This window comes from Corythoichthys intestinalis, unplaced genomic scaffold (assembly GCF_030265065.1).
Source record: "Corythoichthys intestinalis isolate RoL2023-P3 unplaced genomic scaffold, ASM3026506v1 HiC_scaffold_82, whole genome shotgun sequence".
Classification (NCBI taxonomy): Eukaryota; Metazoa; Chordata; class Actinopteri; order Syngnathiformes; family Syngnathidae; genus Corythoichthys; species Corythoichthys intestinalis.
The window spans coordinates 1-15,544 of NW_026651651.1; the positions used below are offsets into that span (position 1 = coordinate 1).

Sequence of the window (15,544 nt, forward strand, 5' to 3'; positions counted from 1 at the left end):
CCTAGGGAGAATTTAGAGAAACCAATTGACCTGACAGTCATGTTTTTGGACTGTGGGAGGAAGCCGGAGTACCCGGAGAGAACCCACGCATGCACAGGGAGAACATGCAAACTCCATGCAGAAAGACCCCGGCCGGGAATCGAACCCAGGACCTTCTTGCTGCAAGGCAACAGTGCTACCAACTGCGCCACTGTGCAGCCCTATCAAAGTGTTATTTATATCAAATATGACTTAAATGAAATATGACTTCCTTTAAATCCACTGGATGTTTGTTGGTTTCTTTTACTAGTAAATTCAATCAAAAGCAAAAGTTTGTGCTGCATCTTAAATTATAACAGATTTTAACTCTCTTATCTTATTTTAAAGGGAAATTCCCCCACTGTTGTTTTTAATGCTTTTGTGCATCAGCTGGCCGACCCGCTGACCCCGTTGACCCCGACCTGACCCAGGTGTGCAGTAAACACTCACATCTGTGCAGGTGGCTCCAGACGTGGAGGAAGGCCAGGTAGAGCGCCGTGTCGCCCACGGTGGGGTAAGACTTAAAGATGGAGATCACCGCCAGCTGCATGTACATCAGGAACACCGGCTGGTCCCTGCAGGCCGACGCACACAGAGGTTAGGGGGCGCAGGGAAAGGTCAGAGGTTAATGAGACGGGAGGACTGACTTCAGTTTGATGCACAGAGGGACGGTGTAGAAGAAGACGTTGATCTGGAAGACGCAGAGGAAGAAGAGGCGGAAATGCTCAAACATCTCAGCGAAGAAATACCAGAAGAGGCCGATGTTGGGCGTCAGGTCAGGAACCGAGAGGCTGGAAAAAAAAAAACAGGAACATGGAGCTGGACCAGAGGACATGTCCCACAGCGCCCTCTGGTGGAGACACGGAGAACTGTGTTTCTATCCACAGCAGTCTGGAAGGGCTGAGATGAACTTCATGCCAAACTCAACCATCAGAGGGCGCTGCACTGTAACTCTGCTCTTATTTAAATAAAAAAACTCCACCTCAAGTCAAGATACGGTTAAACAAAACATTTTAATTTGTTTGCATATTATCCTCGGAGCCAGAAAACCTTCATGGTGACGTTAAATTTATCTTCTCCTGAGAAAACGTGTTCTCTGTTATGGAGCCTGTGTACAGAAGCTTTTGACAATTCTTCTAGAAGAACATCTGTGAGGTCAGACTCTGATGCTGGATGTGACGGCTTAGCTACAGAACCTGCTCTGATTCATCCCAGACGTGTCGAGGTCGGGATCTGTGGTTCTACTGGAACATCAACATCAAAGCTGGGAGCTCCGCGCCGTGGGTTCACCGGGACGTACTGGTGCTGAGGAGGGACACAGGCAGGCGGAGAGGGCAAAACATGTCGGTGGATCTATTGGCAGCGCTTTCACCTTTTTGGAAGAGGCGGATGCAGTCTTAATAAACATAGGATAAAGCTACTCACTGCAAATCTTTTTCATTTTATCAACAAGGACAGCAACGTGATCATCGCTTCAGAAGAATAGGCTCAAGGAGTTCTGACTAGGATGGAACACTCTGCGTATCAGGAGCAACCCGTTCCAAAACAAGCTGATACATCGACTGCAGACAGAGCGACTGGTTCCCTTCCTCCTGCCCCCCTCCCTCTCTGTTCACCCACTCATTCACAGGATTCATAGGATACATATGAAGAAATGTCTTCTGGACTGGAGTTTCTTAAATTTACAGATGGAATGAATCAACAGGTTCTCTTCGGGGCGTCTCTCCTTAGTGCTCATGTAGCAGACCTCACTTCATTTAAGCCACCTGCCTCTGACTTCCCGACCCGATTATTGCAACAGCGTCTTCACAGGTCTGTCCAACAAATCAATCAAACAGCTGCAGCTGGCCAGAATGCTGCTGCTCGCGTTCTCACTAAAACCAGGAAGATAGAGCACATAACACCAGTTTTAAAGTCCCTCCACTGGCTCCCTGTAGCTCAAAGAATAGACTTTAAAATACTGTTACTTCCAGACTTCTCAGGTCTTCTGGTTCTGCTCTGCATCTCCAGAACCAGAACCAAACGAGGAGAAGCAGCATTCAGCATCTATGCACCACAAGTTTGGAACAAACTTCCAGAATACTGCAAAACAGCTGAAACACTGACTTCCTTTAAATCTCGACTAAAAACCCACCTGTTTAGGATTGTATTTGAAACGTAATCAATTACAAATTTAATGATGGAACTTTACTTAATGTCATGTTTTGATTGTTGATTCTATCTTGCAATTGCACAAAAATCCGTGAGGGACGACGGAGTCCCAGAGCAAACTTCCGTGAAAGAGGTGTACAGAGCCTGTGCCGGAAGCCCGTTGAAAGGCTGTTTACATCGTTTTAAACTGTGTGATTGTGAGCGTGAATAACAATAGCAATTATATAAAAAAATATTTTATGTTATATTTTGTTCCATATAACACAGTAGGAGTGTAACAGGTAAACCTTTTATGGATGACATTAAGTCAAGTAGATGGAACTTAACTTAATGTCAATGTTGTTGATTTTATTGATTTTGATTGTTGATTCTATGCTGCATTGTGTTTCTGTGTTTGATATGATCTAAAGCACTTTGAAATGCCTTGCTGCTGAAATGTGCTATACAAATAAAATTTGATTGATTGATTGATAATCCACCAGAAAGTGAAAGAGGTAAATGATGAGGGGAGTCTGCAGGAAAGAAAAAGATCAAGCATGGGATGTCAGGTGGAATAAATGCTTAATGATAAAATTCATCTCAGCTGGAATATAAAACAAGGAAACTCTGTTTTCTCTGTAAGGAACATCTCAAATTCTGAAGCTCTTTACGTTTGAAAACTGAGGCAAAAACAGTACAAAATCAAACATATTCACATTAATATCCAAATCTAATATCCAAACGTGTACTTTAAAATGGTTTTTAACCAACATGTGCATCAACAGCCAGATTTGACGTCTTACCTCGTGGAAAACATCGCCGGAATACGGAGAAACTCCCAGATTTATGGAGATTTCCGAAAATCTCCATAAACTTAAAGTTTGGCATATGAGAGCATCTAATGCAACTCTTTCAAACATGGGATGTCACTCGTAACATTTGTTACAACAACCACATTTAATTTCCCTTTGGGATCCATAAAGTAGTTTTGAATTAAACTGAATAAATCTGGAAAGTAAATATGAGATGAGTTCATTTAAATGTAAGCTGTTTCCAGGTTCGGCTCGGTTCTTCATTATTCTGGTTCTGCTCGTTGTTGAATCGCTGACACACAGAAACTCAGATATTTGTTCAAACAAAAAAGAAACGCATCAATAATAATTTAATTTTTTTAAAAGCATAAATTAAGTCCCTGCTAATAGATTGTTCCGTGTGAAAACTGTATTAATAACAATATTGTTAATACTGTCAATACTAATAATATTGACAGAATTATATTTAAATTAGCATTTTATTTTTGTATTTATTTCAGAAACGAATTATTTCTTAAACATAAATATAATTATTTATCTGTTTAATAAAAATGTTTTGTTTTAGTGTAACAATACAAAAAAGACAATATATAAAGTAATACTTTATAACGGAACGATATTTCTTATATTGGTTCTGTTCCGGAAAGTATATGTGTTGCATCAAAACAAAACGAACTTTTCCGTAAAGTTAGAAAAAATAAAGCAGCAACTTTTTCCCCAGAGATTTCTCTCTGGAGAAAATAAGAGAAACTAGGGTTGAAAACTGTATCTGTAATACAGCAATGATTGAATATATGGTAAAACTTTCACTACTGGCTTTAGGGTCACTATTTTTGATCCAAACTCACTCAGAGCTTTCCGCTGTATATCGAGCGTCTTACAATAAATTTTTTTTGTTGCACAAATAAACAGCCTCTTTCACATCCCAGACTTACACAGCCATTAACCTCTGTCGAAATATTTTCGGGTTCAAATGCAATTTAACAGCTGTATAAGGTTCAGTAATTTTCCGAAATAATTTTATTGTATCACTTCTGAAATTAGTTTCTAATGTGACTAACTCGATTTGACAACGTTCTTGTGCTTTTACTTTGAAATTCCCTGACAGGAAGTAGCTGTGGTTGCTATGAGACTTCAGTGAAGACTTTCGTTTTCCTTTCTCCGGTTTAGATGCGGAGCTGGTATCGGCTGTTGGGAGAAAAATGGCTGGTTTAGAGGCGCTGTACACCTGTGTCGCAGATAAAATCCAGTGTCCGCAGGACGCCGTGGTCTGCTTAGTTCACTGGGAAATGATAAAGAATGGCTACCGGTGCATCGGATCTGGAGACGAGGTGAAAGAACAGGAAAATGGTTTGAATTTGATTAGCCGTTGATCTGCAGAGGTTCGATTAGCGCCGAGCTCTGTCAATGTTTGGGCAGTTAAACATGACTGAAGGTCTCCAACTTGATTAACTTAATTAATAAATAATTAAATTGATTAATTTTGTTTCCGAATTTAAGAGAAGTTGGGAAGCAGTAGAAAGGCTATATGTGATCTGTTCTTTACGATGAGACGGATTTGTGACATTCAGGGAGAAATTAAACAGTTTGTTATTGTTATGGAGTTATGTACAAGCTTAGCTAAAGTATTCAGATTAGCTTTTTAATGCGCATTGTTATCCGGATGTTAATCATTTCAGAACAAAATGCCAGACGTGTGTTAGCTTAGCATAAATCAGTCTGTTTTATTCAGACTTCCAGGGGAAAACTTTGGAGTTGTGAAAAATGTCGAGTCATCTTTGGGAGGCTAACGCAACTGCATGATGATAGACACTCTAATATGGTCATTATTTTGACTGAGTCTCTTTTTCTTTTTCTCTGTTGTATTGTAGCCTAGCAGCCGTGATAAAAAGTCAGAGCTGCTTCCTGCTGACTGGAGCAGCAACAAGGAGCTGTACAGCCTGCGCTACAGAAGCAGCGACACAGACACCATGATGGTGCTGAAGGCCATCGCTGTGGACTCCACGCTCATCTTCAACTTAATGGTAACTCAACAAACAGGACCGGCTTCTCTCTGCAGTTAAAATGAAAGTTGCTGATGCAGAGGATTGATGCTAATAATCACACAGGGAGCCGGATATGTACAGGAGAGACTCTGCGCTGTTTTCTTCTTCAGTGTTTAAATCAGGTGAAACCTTCACATTTAGCTCAAATGCTTGAACCAATTATTTATATTACCACTGTAATTATTTACAATAGCAAGTTCCCTTTGTATTTGGTCGCCTTTTAATCCATGACTTTGGTCAAACATTTTGAGCATAAGGCTTGAACTTTGACCCCCAAATCCCAAAGGAGTTGAAAAGTAGGCTTCATGGAGCAGTCGTCCAACGCTCCGGCCGGCCAGGCAGAGACTGAAGGAGCAGCAGCAGCAGATGAGGTGGATTAGCAGAGCTGATGATGTCATCAGGATGTTCCATCCATTTTCTTACATTCTGCTCCCTGGTGGGGTCAGGAGGGCCTTTTGAGAGGCGGGGTCACCTGGACAGGTCGCCAGTCTGCCGCAGGGCAACACAGAGACAGACAGGACAAACACACACACACACACTTAAGGAGAATTTAGACAGGCCAATCAACGTAACATTCATGTTTTTGGATTGTGGGCCGGGAATCGAACCAGGACCTTCAGTGCTACCAACTGCACCACCGTGCAGCGTGCTCATCAGGATGTTTTGCTGCACAATATCGTCTCTTTTGGGTTTAAACATGGGATTGGTGGGCAGAACGTCTGATTAAAAGCTGCTGTTGTTTTGCAGAACTCCGGCACTAACCAGGTTTCAGACCTGATGGTGAACATCAGCGACCACGTCAACGCCGATCAGCTGCACACGTTTGACAGGTTGGTTTGTACCAGATTTGTTTGTCTCACCTGAGAACAGAAAACCTCCTGCATACACGCTTAGTGGTTTGAATCATTTCAACATATTAAAATAACACATTCTGCCAACAATAACCAGCCGCACAGATAATGACGTAAACACGACGTTGTTCCGGTTGGTGACGGAGCCTCTCTGTGCCACAGCGTGTTCAGAGACGCAGACGATTTGTCTGAGAAGGTGAAGTCTCAGCTGCTGCCTCGCCCAGAGAAAGCGCCGGAGAGCAGCAGACGGGAGGAGGGCGAGTCGTCTCAGAGGAGGCGGGAGGAAGACGGCGACCCCCTGCGGCTGCCCTGCAGACACCCTCGCCACGGGCCGCAGCCTCACTGGTCAGTAAGCAGCGGCGTCCAGGAGACCGCCTCGCTCTAATAAACTGTCTTCACTAATTGGTTTTATGTGTTTAATTACGCTCTGAAACAGACAAGTAGAATATTATTCAACACACACATCAAATATTTAATAAACCAACGTTTCCATTTCTCTTGTAACATTATTTTTCTATTAAATGTGGTTTTAGTTTCAGAATATGAAGATTATTCCTCTGATTAATAACTCAAAACACATCAGAGCAATAAGTTCATCTGTAAATTCATCAACTTCTAAAGTAGATAGAAAACGTCAGAATGACCAGAAGGAAATTTTCACAAAGAATCACTAACATAACCACAAAAATATTATTTTGTTCTTTTTTCAATAGGTTGCAAACATTTTTCATGTTTAAGTTATTGTTCTAAACACTTTAATGTCTTATTTGATGAAAATGTATAAAAGCTAAAAACAAAACTAAATATTTTTATCTAAAAGTCTAAACACATTTCCTTAAAGTGTGAATTATAAAAATAAGTTTCATTTTATGTAAACAGATTATATTTACCTGGACTGAAGGTAAAAATTAATCTTTGGGTTTTAAAGTTTGTTAGTTTCAATTCGGCTCAGTTTATTTCTAAAGCGACAAATTCACCCCAGATATCAACTAGAGGAACTTTACAACTAAAAATAATTTAAATCTATTATACAATTTATGCAAGTTATCCATCAAATCATTAAACTCAATTAATTATTCAAATTAGTTTAAATAGTTCCTAAGGAAACTGAACAGAATATCGATCCTCTCCTCCTGACCAGCAGGGGGCGACAGCTGGAAAATCTCTGGTATTAAGTTATTACACACTCCTTCGGACTGAACATGCATGTGGTGATAGTGGAGAGGAAAACTCTCCTTTAACAGCAGGAAACCAGCAGCAGAACCAGAACCCGGTTTTTATCGCAGCAGTCGGTCGGTGATCGGTAGAACTCGTGTCTGAAGTTTAGGCCTTAAAAACGTCTTCATTTCATTTACAGACTGGAAGTTTGTTAATCACAGATTTAACATTTTGACAGAAATATTGAATGTTTTGGTTTTTTTTTACTTTTCTGTCAGGTGAAAGTTTGAGTCTTTATTCGTTCTGTGACTGGAGGCTGTTGAGGCTACCGCTAACTAGCTGCTAACACAGTGTTGGTGTTAGTTAACAGTTAGTGTTTCCCTCAAGCTGGCATTAAAAAGTCTTAAAAACGTCTTAAATTTGACTGAAATGAGCAGAAACTCTGGAGGTTCGACAATCAGCAGCCAGTTAGAAATAAACAGCTGAACCCAGAAGGCCTGAAACGTTTAATCCGACCCAAACGTCTGAACCCAGAATAATGATTTATGTTTCTGTTTCTGAAACACCAGAGTTCACATTTATCTGGGTCCATTCCCGGTTCTGTATCTGAAGGTTCAATCAGTGGGAGAAAGTCAGTTTGTTGTTTGATTTGTGTAGAAGATGATCGCAGCAGCAGGTCAGAATTATTTTATTTAAAGATGGAAAAGTTTTTTTTTCTGGAAGGGAAAATCAAACTGGAGGACGGATTCGTTCCCTCCAACGACCTTTAACCCGGTCACATGAGACGGCGGCCCTTCATCGCCACAGTGGCCCCCAGGGGACAGAGAGGATGAGGAAGATGAGGAAGACGGAGCAGAGACGGATGGATAGAAAGTGAACAGAGAGAGTTTGAGACGGAAAAACGGAGCGATGAAGAGAAGATCGGATCATCTGGACCTCACATTAATCAAAAACGTTACAAATATTTGATTGTTTTTATTTTTGAAACATTTTGGTTTTAAATTGGTTAGAAAAAGTTTCAGAGCCGATCCAAAACGTCTGAGACCAGAATCCGTTTAAATTCACTTTATAGCATGAAAAGGTAACGGGTCACTTCCTGTTGCATTTAAAGGGATCTTAAAGGTTTTCTGGATCAATCATTAATGTCTGATCATTTTTATTTCATCAATAAAAAAACAAAATGTCTGTTGGTTTGTTTCAGGCCCGACCCGCTGAATCCTCCGTTCGCAGCCGGAGGAGCAGATCTGGATCCGTTTGGGTGAGTTCACATTTAATCTGGTTTAAACCTGAATCTGGTTTACACAAAAAATGAAGCAGATTGAGACTTTTTGTTTCTTCTACATTTAGAACCAAATTATTACAGATGTTTCTTTATTTCTTTTATTGGTTTTTGATGTATTGAAATGAAACCTCTGGTTTCACCCTGATGATTCAGTGGATAATATCTATATTTATATCTATATGTATATCTATATGTATATTCCAGGTCAGTAGGTGGGGGGGGGATGATCATGGACCCTCTGAGGTCCGGGTACCCTCGCTCCGGCTTCGACCCGTCCAGCGGGATCCCAGACATCCTGCCTCCTGGAGCCGTTCCTCCGGGGGCCCGCTTCGACCCGTTTGGACCCGTGGGACGCCACAGACCGGGGTGAGACACACACACACCCTCGTGTCTATCAGCACCGATTGAGATCGTATTGATCAACATAACAAACCGATCTGGAACAGGTTAGGGTCAGTCTATGGTCTAATCAAAACCTGGAGCTTCATGTCTAAAGCTGTGTACGCAGAAAAAATGTGCGGCGCCATATTTTACGCACAAATCAGCCTGTATGAAAATGAACTTTGCGTCAAAGTTTGAGTAAATATTTGCACAATTTTCCCCTGCGGTGAAAATGTGCAGCAGCAACACAAACTTTATCTGTGGACAATAATAAACTAGAAAGAGTCAAAACTCACATAAATCCACTGAAACCTGATTCAGTTATTTACACTAAATTATTCTTAGATAATCAGATTTCAGTCTGAACATTTCTGCCTGTTGAGCTGTTTTAGGGCCACTGTCACTTTAAATAAGCAGTTTCTGACCACGCCCCCAATGTATTCTGACCACACCCCCAATGTATTCTGACCACGCCCTCTACCCCAACTGGTTTCTGGTTGGTCACAACAAAACTGTTTTCCAGCAGCCATTGTACAGCAGGAAAACCAGCTGACGATCTCTGGAGATCACGTTGTGTCTCGGCAATCGGCTCATTCTCCAGTTTTAAACTTGAACTTATCACCTAAAACTGCGTGGATGTTTTCAGAAATGGTCCAGACTTTCAGAACAAATTTGACCAGAATGTGAAGCTGTGAAATCCGAAGCGTCGGACGGAGTTTCATTTCCTTACGTTTTCCTGAAGTCAGTGACGTTGATGTTTCTGTTTCCTGTTTTCAGGCCTGACCCCGACCACATGCCGCCGCCCGGATACGATGACATGTTTATGTAGCGCTCGGCGCCGATTCCTGCTTCCATTACTCCTGCTCACACCGCAGAACTGGGTCCGGTCCAGAACCAAGCCAGATCCGGTCCGGAACCACCACGGATCGTCCAATGACAGGCGGGATTCTCTGAAAATGAAAAATAAAATATTCACTCAGACTCCTTTAGGGTTTAGAAATGCTTATGAATTTTTTAAATCTGCGCAGATTCATATCGATCCTTGACCCTGATCTGACCCTGACCCTTGACCTTTCTGCTTGTTATGATAAACGTACATATCTATAATTTCTTTCTTCTGAGCTTCTTGCTGATAAATGAGTGAATTAAAGCGACGTCTCAGAGAGTAAACTCCCGGTTTGGATTATTTTAACTTACAGAAAAGTTTGGGAATAATTTCCATTTCTTTAGAAAAGCAGATCTTTGCTGCTTGTTGTTTTTAGTTGTTGATTTTGAAACATGGCTGATTAATAATTTCTGCCAGACATTCTAATAAAAACCGCAAAGTTGTTACTGTTTTAGTTCTGCTGCTTTGTATCAAACTCCAACATTTTCATGGGAAACATTTTAATTCAGTGGAGAAAATAAACCTGGCCGGTTCCCTAGGCAGCCCGCAGCATCATGGATCCTCCACCATACTTGACAGTGGAGCTAGAAGTTTTTAAAAATCAGCATTAATGAATTTTTTACCTAAAACAAGCTGCTGTATGAAACGTTTCCTGTAAGTTAATTAGATATTTGCTCTATAAACTAGTCAAAAATGTTTAGATTTTGTTTTTGCAGTGAGACTTTCAGACTGAAATCAACCTGCAGACTACCAACATGGCTGCCGTTTACCTTCAGAGCTGCAGGAAAACTTCGACATCGTCGTTTAACATAAAAACTGTTTATTTAAACGTCACTGCGCCAGTTTCACATTTAAGATAATCCTCTGCGGTTTCTACCTCCCTGACGATTCAGTCAGCGCCACAGAAACGGTGACATCATCATGACATCATCATCTGAAAACTGATGAGGAGCAGAGTCAAAGAAACTTCAAACATTTTAAATTTATTAAGTATATTTTAAAAAAAGTTGAGATGTTTAATCTATTTTTTCATTAAATTCAGATGCGTCTCTAATTTTTGTGTCATGGTTTAAAAGTTGCTGCCGTTTTCATATTTTTGTGTAATCTGATTATTTTGGTTTGGACCGCAGCATTGTCTGGTTTAACTTCCTCTTCCTGTTTGGTTCCTCAACTTCCTGAATATCTGAATATCTGGACTGACCTGGATTTTGATGTAGGACGTCTGGGCGGTTGCCCAGGGCAGCATCAGAACATGGGAAAACGGCTGTGCACTAAAACCTGGTAAAGACATAAAGTTGGGGCGCTGTGGTGGCGCAGGGGCAAAGCCCGACCCGCTTATGGAGGCCCTATGTCCTCGTGGTGGTGGTCGCAGGTTCGATTCCCGGCCTGGCAACATTAGCCACATGTCTCTCATTACCCTCTTTCCTGTTGAACTACTTTAAAATAAAGGCCACTAGAGTCACAAAACCTTATAAAAGAGATCAAGTTATCTGAGTGCTAAACGAGTTTTATACTTCAAACCTTCGACTGTATCAACGCTTTCATTCATTCATGGATTTTCTGTGGAAGGAAAATCCAAATTAATCACATAAAATCTGGATCATTGTAGATTTTTCCATAGAGCACATCTAAAATATAGAAAATATAGTTGCCGCCCCCTGCTGGGTGGCTTTGGGGGGCAGAAGCTGCCCCGGGCTCCGTTGACCACGGGACCGCCCCTGAAGCAGTGCTTTGCTTTGTTTCTTGGATCTGATTAAAACTAAAGTTTCCCCTGTTGTTTTTATGATTTCTCTTCTGAGCTGTTTTCCATTTTGATCGACACTGAAAATGAAATAAAGTTCAGAGAGGAACCGTCTGGATAATGAAACAGAAAAACAAACTTTATTTTCACTTGAACAGAATCAGACGTAGAAATCATGTTACAGACAGGATATACTATTTACAGGAAGGAAGCTTCACTCAGTAACACTTAAAAAATAAATTCAACTCAACCTTTCTGTGCTTTCCGTACAGCAAACAAATCAGACGTCTGGTTGTGACCACAAAATAAAAATAAAATCACAAAAATCCTTCAGAGGTTTGGAAATGTGGCATCAGAATCAGAAAAAGGAAAAAATCAAATCATGCATTTATAAAAAGACTTTAAATAGTGGCTAATGTGCTAATTAAAAAACTTTTCTTCTTATGATAATTTTGTGGTTAATTTAGATCATTAACCAATAAACTTTTTACCAGATTTTATATCTTTCAGTTCTAATTTAATAAAGTGTTTTTGTTTCCTCCTTTAATTAAAAGTTAAATTAAAAACCAGAAGTTTCTGTTAATATGTTTTATTGTATAGAGTATTTTGTTTATGGTAGTTAATAAATTAAATCAGATATATTTCATATAAATGAGTTGTGCTAAATGTTTTATCCACTGTAATATATTAATAGTTCAATATCTAGGTTTTATGTTAACATTATTTTAATTCTTTTTGTACAATTCAGACTTTTAAATCTGCTTTTGTAAAGTCAGATTATGGTGTAAACTGAGTGATGTATGTTTAAATTTTAATAAATATATTTATGGTTGGTCGGGTGTTAAAAAATCTTAACTCAAAGCCTCTAATGCTTTTGTTTTTATGCTTTTATTTTGAAGGCAGCTGCTTGAATTTGATCAGAATTTTTATCCATTTAACTGAATCTGAATAAATTAAAACCAGAATGTGATATTATTTCAGTGATGTAATTCAAAAACTGAAACATCTCGATTTTTAACAGCATTTTTATGATTCTGACTTAAATATTCAACATTCAGATTCTCAGAATATGCCATTAGTTTGATAAGGTGATGATTAAAAAAATATTTTTATTGCAGAAAAATGATGTCAGGCCATGTTTTTCTTTCCATAAGCAGAGGAAATCCTCAACAGCTTGTTTAAGCCTAAACAAGCCGTCTGTCGAAATGTTACTGGAAAGTTAAGTGGAAGGAAAAATGAAATCCACAGGGATGATAATACATTATCGCATGCCTCTTATGTCCCTGTATAAAAAGGGACTTTTAAAGAAATCAGTCTTTAGTTGATATTTTTTGTTTCATTAACTGTAAGCCATAACCTTGAAATTTTACAGTAATAAATGTTTGAAACATCTGACTGCAGGTATGAAATAAATCTGACAATAACTGAACTTCACATAACCTTGGACACCCTTTATTTAGACGCACCGGTGTAACAGGGGTTAAAGTACAATGGGTTCTGAGTGCAGAGTGAAAAGCTCCATGTCACATTTCTGCACAAAGCGGTGCAGTTTACCGTAAAGCAACGCAGTTTACCGTAAAGCGGCCATGTTTACAGTAAAGCGGCCATGTTTACCGTAAAGGAGAACAGTACGGTAAACATGGCGCCTGCCGCGCGCTGCCCCCGCCGCGGGCTGCGCCCATCACGCCATGCTCCAGACTCCACTTCATAGTTTGTTTGTCTGAGGAAAACAAAGCAGAGCTGCAGAAAAACCACTTCTCCACTGTCTGTCCAAACCAACAAATTATCATTTAACGGCTCATTTTAGGCTCAATATTTTCATATAGAAATGTGCTGCTGTGCACTGTAAAAACACAAAATCTAACTTAAGGTGATTACTTAATCACCTTAAGTAATTTTGTGTTTTTTAAAAGGTAAAGGTAATTTTATTTATGAAGCACATTTTCTGCAACAAGGCAATACAAAGTGCTTTAAGAAAATTTTATTTAATATTTTAACTGAAATACTTTGTCTTTTAAAATGGTAAATGGACTGAACTTATATAGCGCTTTTCGAGTCATTTTGACCAGTCAAAGCTCTTTACATTAGAGTCACATTCACCCAGTCGCACTCACAAACACCGATCTGTGTATCGGTAGGCAATTTGGGGTTAAGTGCCTTGCCCAGAGGCACATCGACATGTGGCAGGAGGAAGCTGGAATCAAACCTACAACCTTGCGATCGCAAGACGACTACTCTACCAAAGAGCCACAGTCGCCCACTTTTAACATCAGCATCAATTATCAGACTTTGAAACGATTGGACAAACTGAGTTTAATTTAAAGAATTAAATTAATAAGTTGAATTATCAGAGTCTTTTTTCATAAAAATAACTTTTTGTTTTTATTCTGCTAATATTACGGCGGTAATATCAACGCTCCGCACAGGAACAGACGACTGAAATAAAATCCAATTTTTGAAATTAACTTTTGTCATTTCTAATTTCTTATTTAGAAAAGAAAATCAGAGATTATAATCTTAATCCATCAGTTCATCAATCAGATTATTGATCCAGATATTGGCTGTGAAGGTTAAACTTGATTATGAATTAAAACTGTGAAGATTACAGCAAACAGTGTGTGTGTGTGTGTGTGTGTGTAGGCGTGTGTGTGTGTCTCTGTGTAGCCACACACACACACACACACGCATGTTTGCTACGCTATCTTTGAGGGGACTTTCCGTTGACTTCCATTCGTTTCTACAGCCTAAACCTTACCCTTACCTTTACCCTAACCATTACATACCTAACCCTAACCAAAACTCACCTTAGTGCTAAATCTGACCCCTGGCCCAAAAACAACGTTTCCCTTTGTGGGGACCAGGCTTCGGGCCCCACAAAGAGCAGTGGGTCCCCATAAGGTAGTATATGTCAGGAAAACGGTCCCCACAAGGTATTAGAAACAAACGCATTACCCTTGGCTAACTGGTTCAACACACACTGGGTTACATTAGCGTAATATTTGTTCACACAGCAGTGTGTTCTGCTTAAGGCATATTGCAGCGTTTTGACATTAATACCATCAGTTCATATTTAATACAGCAGAAAACCAAACATTATTAAAGGTTAAAGCAGCTTCTGTCCAAACGACGACACTCTGGCTCTTTATTTTGTTTTTCTTAAAACTTTAACATTTTCATAAAAATCAAACTGCATTCAAGCTCAGATTCTATCTGGAACTCTTTTAATGTTTGTTTTATTTTTCATTTCTTTTTGGTTTAATAAACAACGTTCACATGAAAACTGAAAATTATTTTAAAATTTTAATGTAAATATGATAAAATATCAGTAAAAAAGGCTAGAAGATCCAGGTTTAGTTTGAATGATGATTAAATTTGAGCATCTTCAATTAAAAACTACAAACATTTTAAAACATCAACAGTTTATGTTGATGTTTTTTTTTTCTTTTCCATATTTTGTGTTTATAGCCTCAGCTGCGTCTGTCAAGTTATATTAGGAAGCTAACGTTTTCCGGTTAGCATCCAGGTTATATTGTGAAGCTAACGCTTAGCGTCCAGGTTATATTGTGAAGCTAACTCTTAGCGTCCAGGTTATATTGTGAAGCTAACTCTTAGCATCCAGGTTATATTGTGAAGCTAACTTTTAGTGGTTAGTATCCAGGTTATATTGTGAAGCTAATGTTTAGCGGTTAGTATCTAGGTTATATTGTGAAGCTAACACTTAGCGGTTAGCATCCAGAGGAAACTTTCTCACAGTGAGAAACAGAAACGAATATAAAAGTCTTTGCTTATGCCTCAGGCTGGCTGTGAAAAATCTGACATTTCCAAGAGACCTGAAGCTAATTTCCATATTTTTATTCAGTTATAGTTTATAACTGAACATTTCATGGTTTATTGGGTTCATGTCGGGTTTGTGGTTTTAATTTCTACCTGGTTTTTATTTTATGGCTGAAGCTTAAATAAATAAATGTTGCCTCTGTTTAAGAACAAGCAACAAATCTCTCTGTCTTATTTTATTTTATTAATTATAATAATTAAATGTATATTCTGTCTATAATTAAAATGTGACTGAAGTGTATCTGGTCTGAAACTAAAATATTATTCCTGATTTCTGTTTCTAAATAATGTGCTTTTTATAGCTTTAATAGGATTAAAACAGCAGGAATTATTACACTGCAAAAACACAAAATCTTACCAAGTATTTTAGTTCAGTTTCTAGTGCAAATATCTTAAAATACTGGAA

At 39.2% G+C, this 15,544-nt stretch overlaps 1 protein-coding gene across 1 annotated transcript; it reads left to right on the forward strand.

Moving 5' to 3' along the window:
- The first annotated feature begins 545 nt into the window (after positions 1–545).
- On the forward strand, positions 546–9,506 carry LOC130911685 (proteasome inhibitor PI31 subunit-like). Its single transcript, XM_057829280.1, has 8 exons — positions 546–615; positions 4,131–4,291; positions 4,832–4,984; positions 5,753–5,835; positions 6,019–6,201; positions 8,216–8,272; positions 8,501–8,662; positions 9,455–9,506. Exons 1-8 carry the CDS (start codon positions 546–548, stop codon positions 9,504–9,506), a joined length of 921 nt encoding a protein of 306 aa, XP_057685263.1.
- Positions 9,507–15,544: the final 6,038 nt, after the last annotated feature.

Bases quoted from the DNA above. Each gene is read 5' to 3' on its own strand.
- LOC130911685 (XM_057829280.1), top strand. From the start codon at position 546: ATGGAGATCACCGCCAGCTGCATGTACATCAGGAACACCGGCTGGTCC. The intron at 616-4,130 runs GTTAGGGGGCGC...TCTCCGGTTTAG, and splicing joins GCAGGCCGACGCACACAGAG to ATGCGGAGCTGGTATCGGCT. The intron at 5,836-6,018 runs GTTGGTTTGTAC...TCTGTGCCACAG, and splicing joins CAGCTGCACACGTTTGACAG to CGTGTTCAGAGACGCAGACG.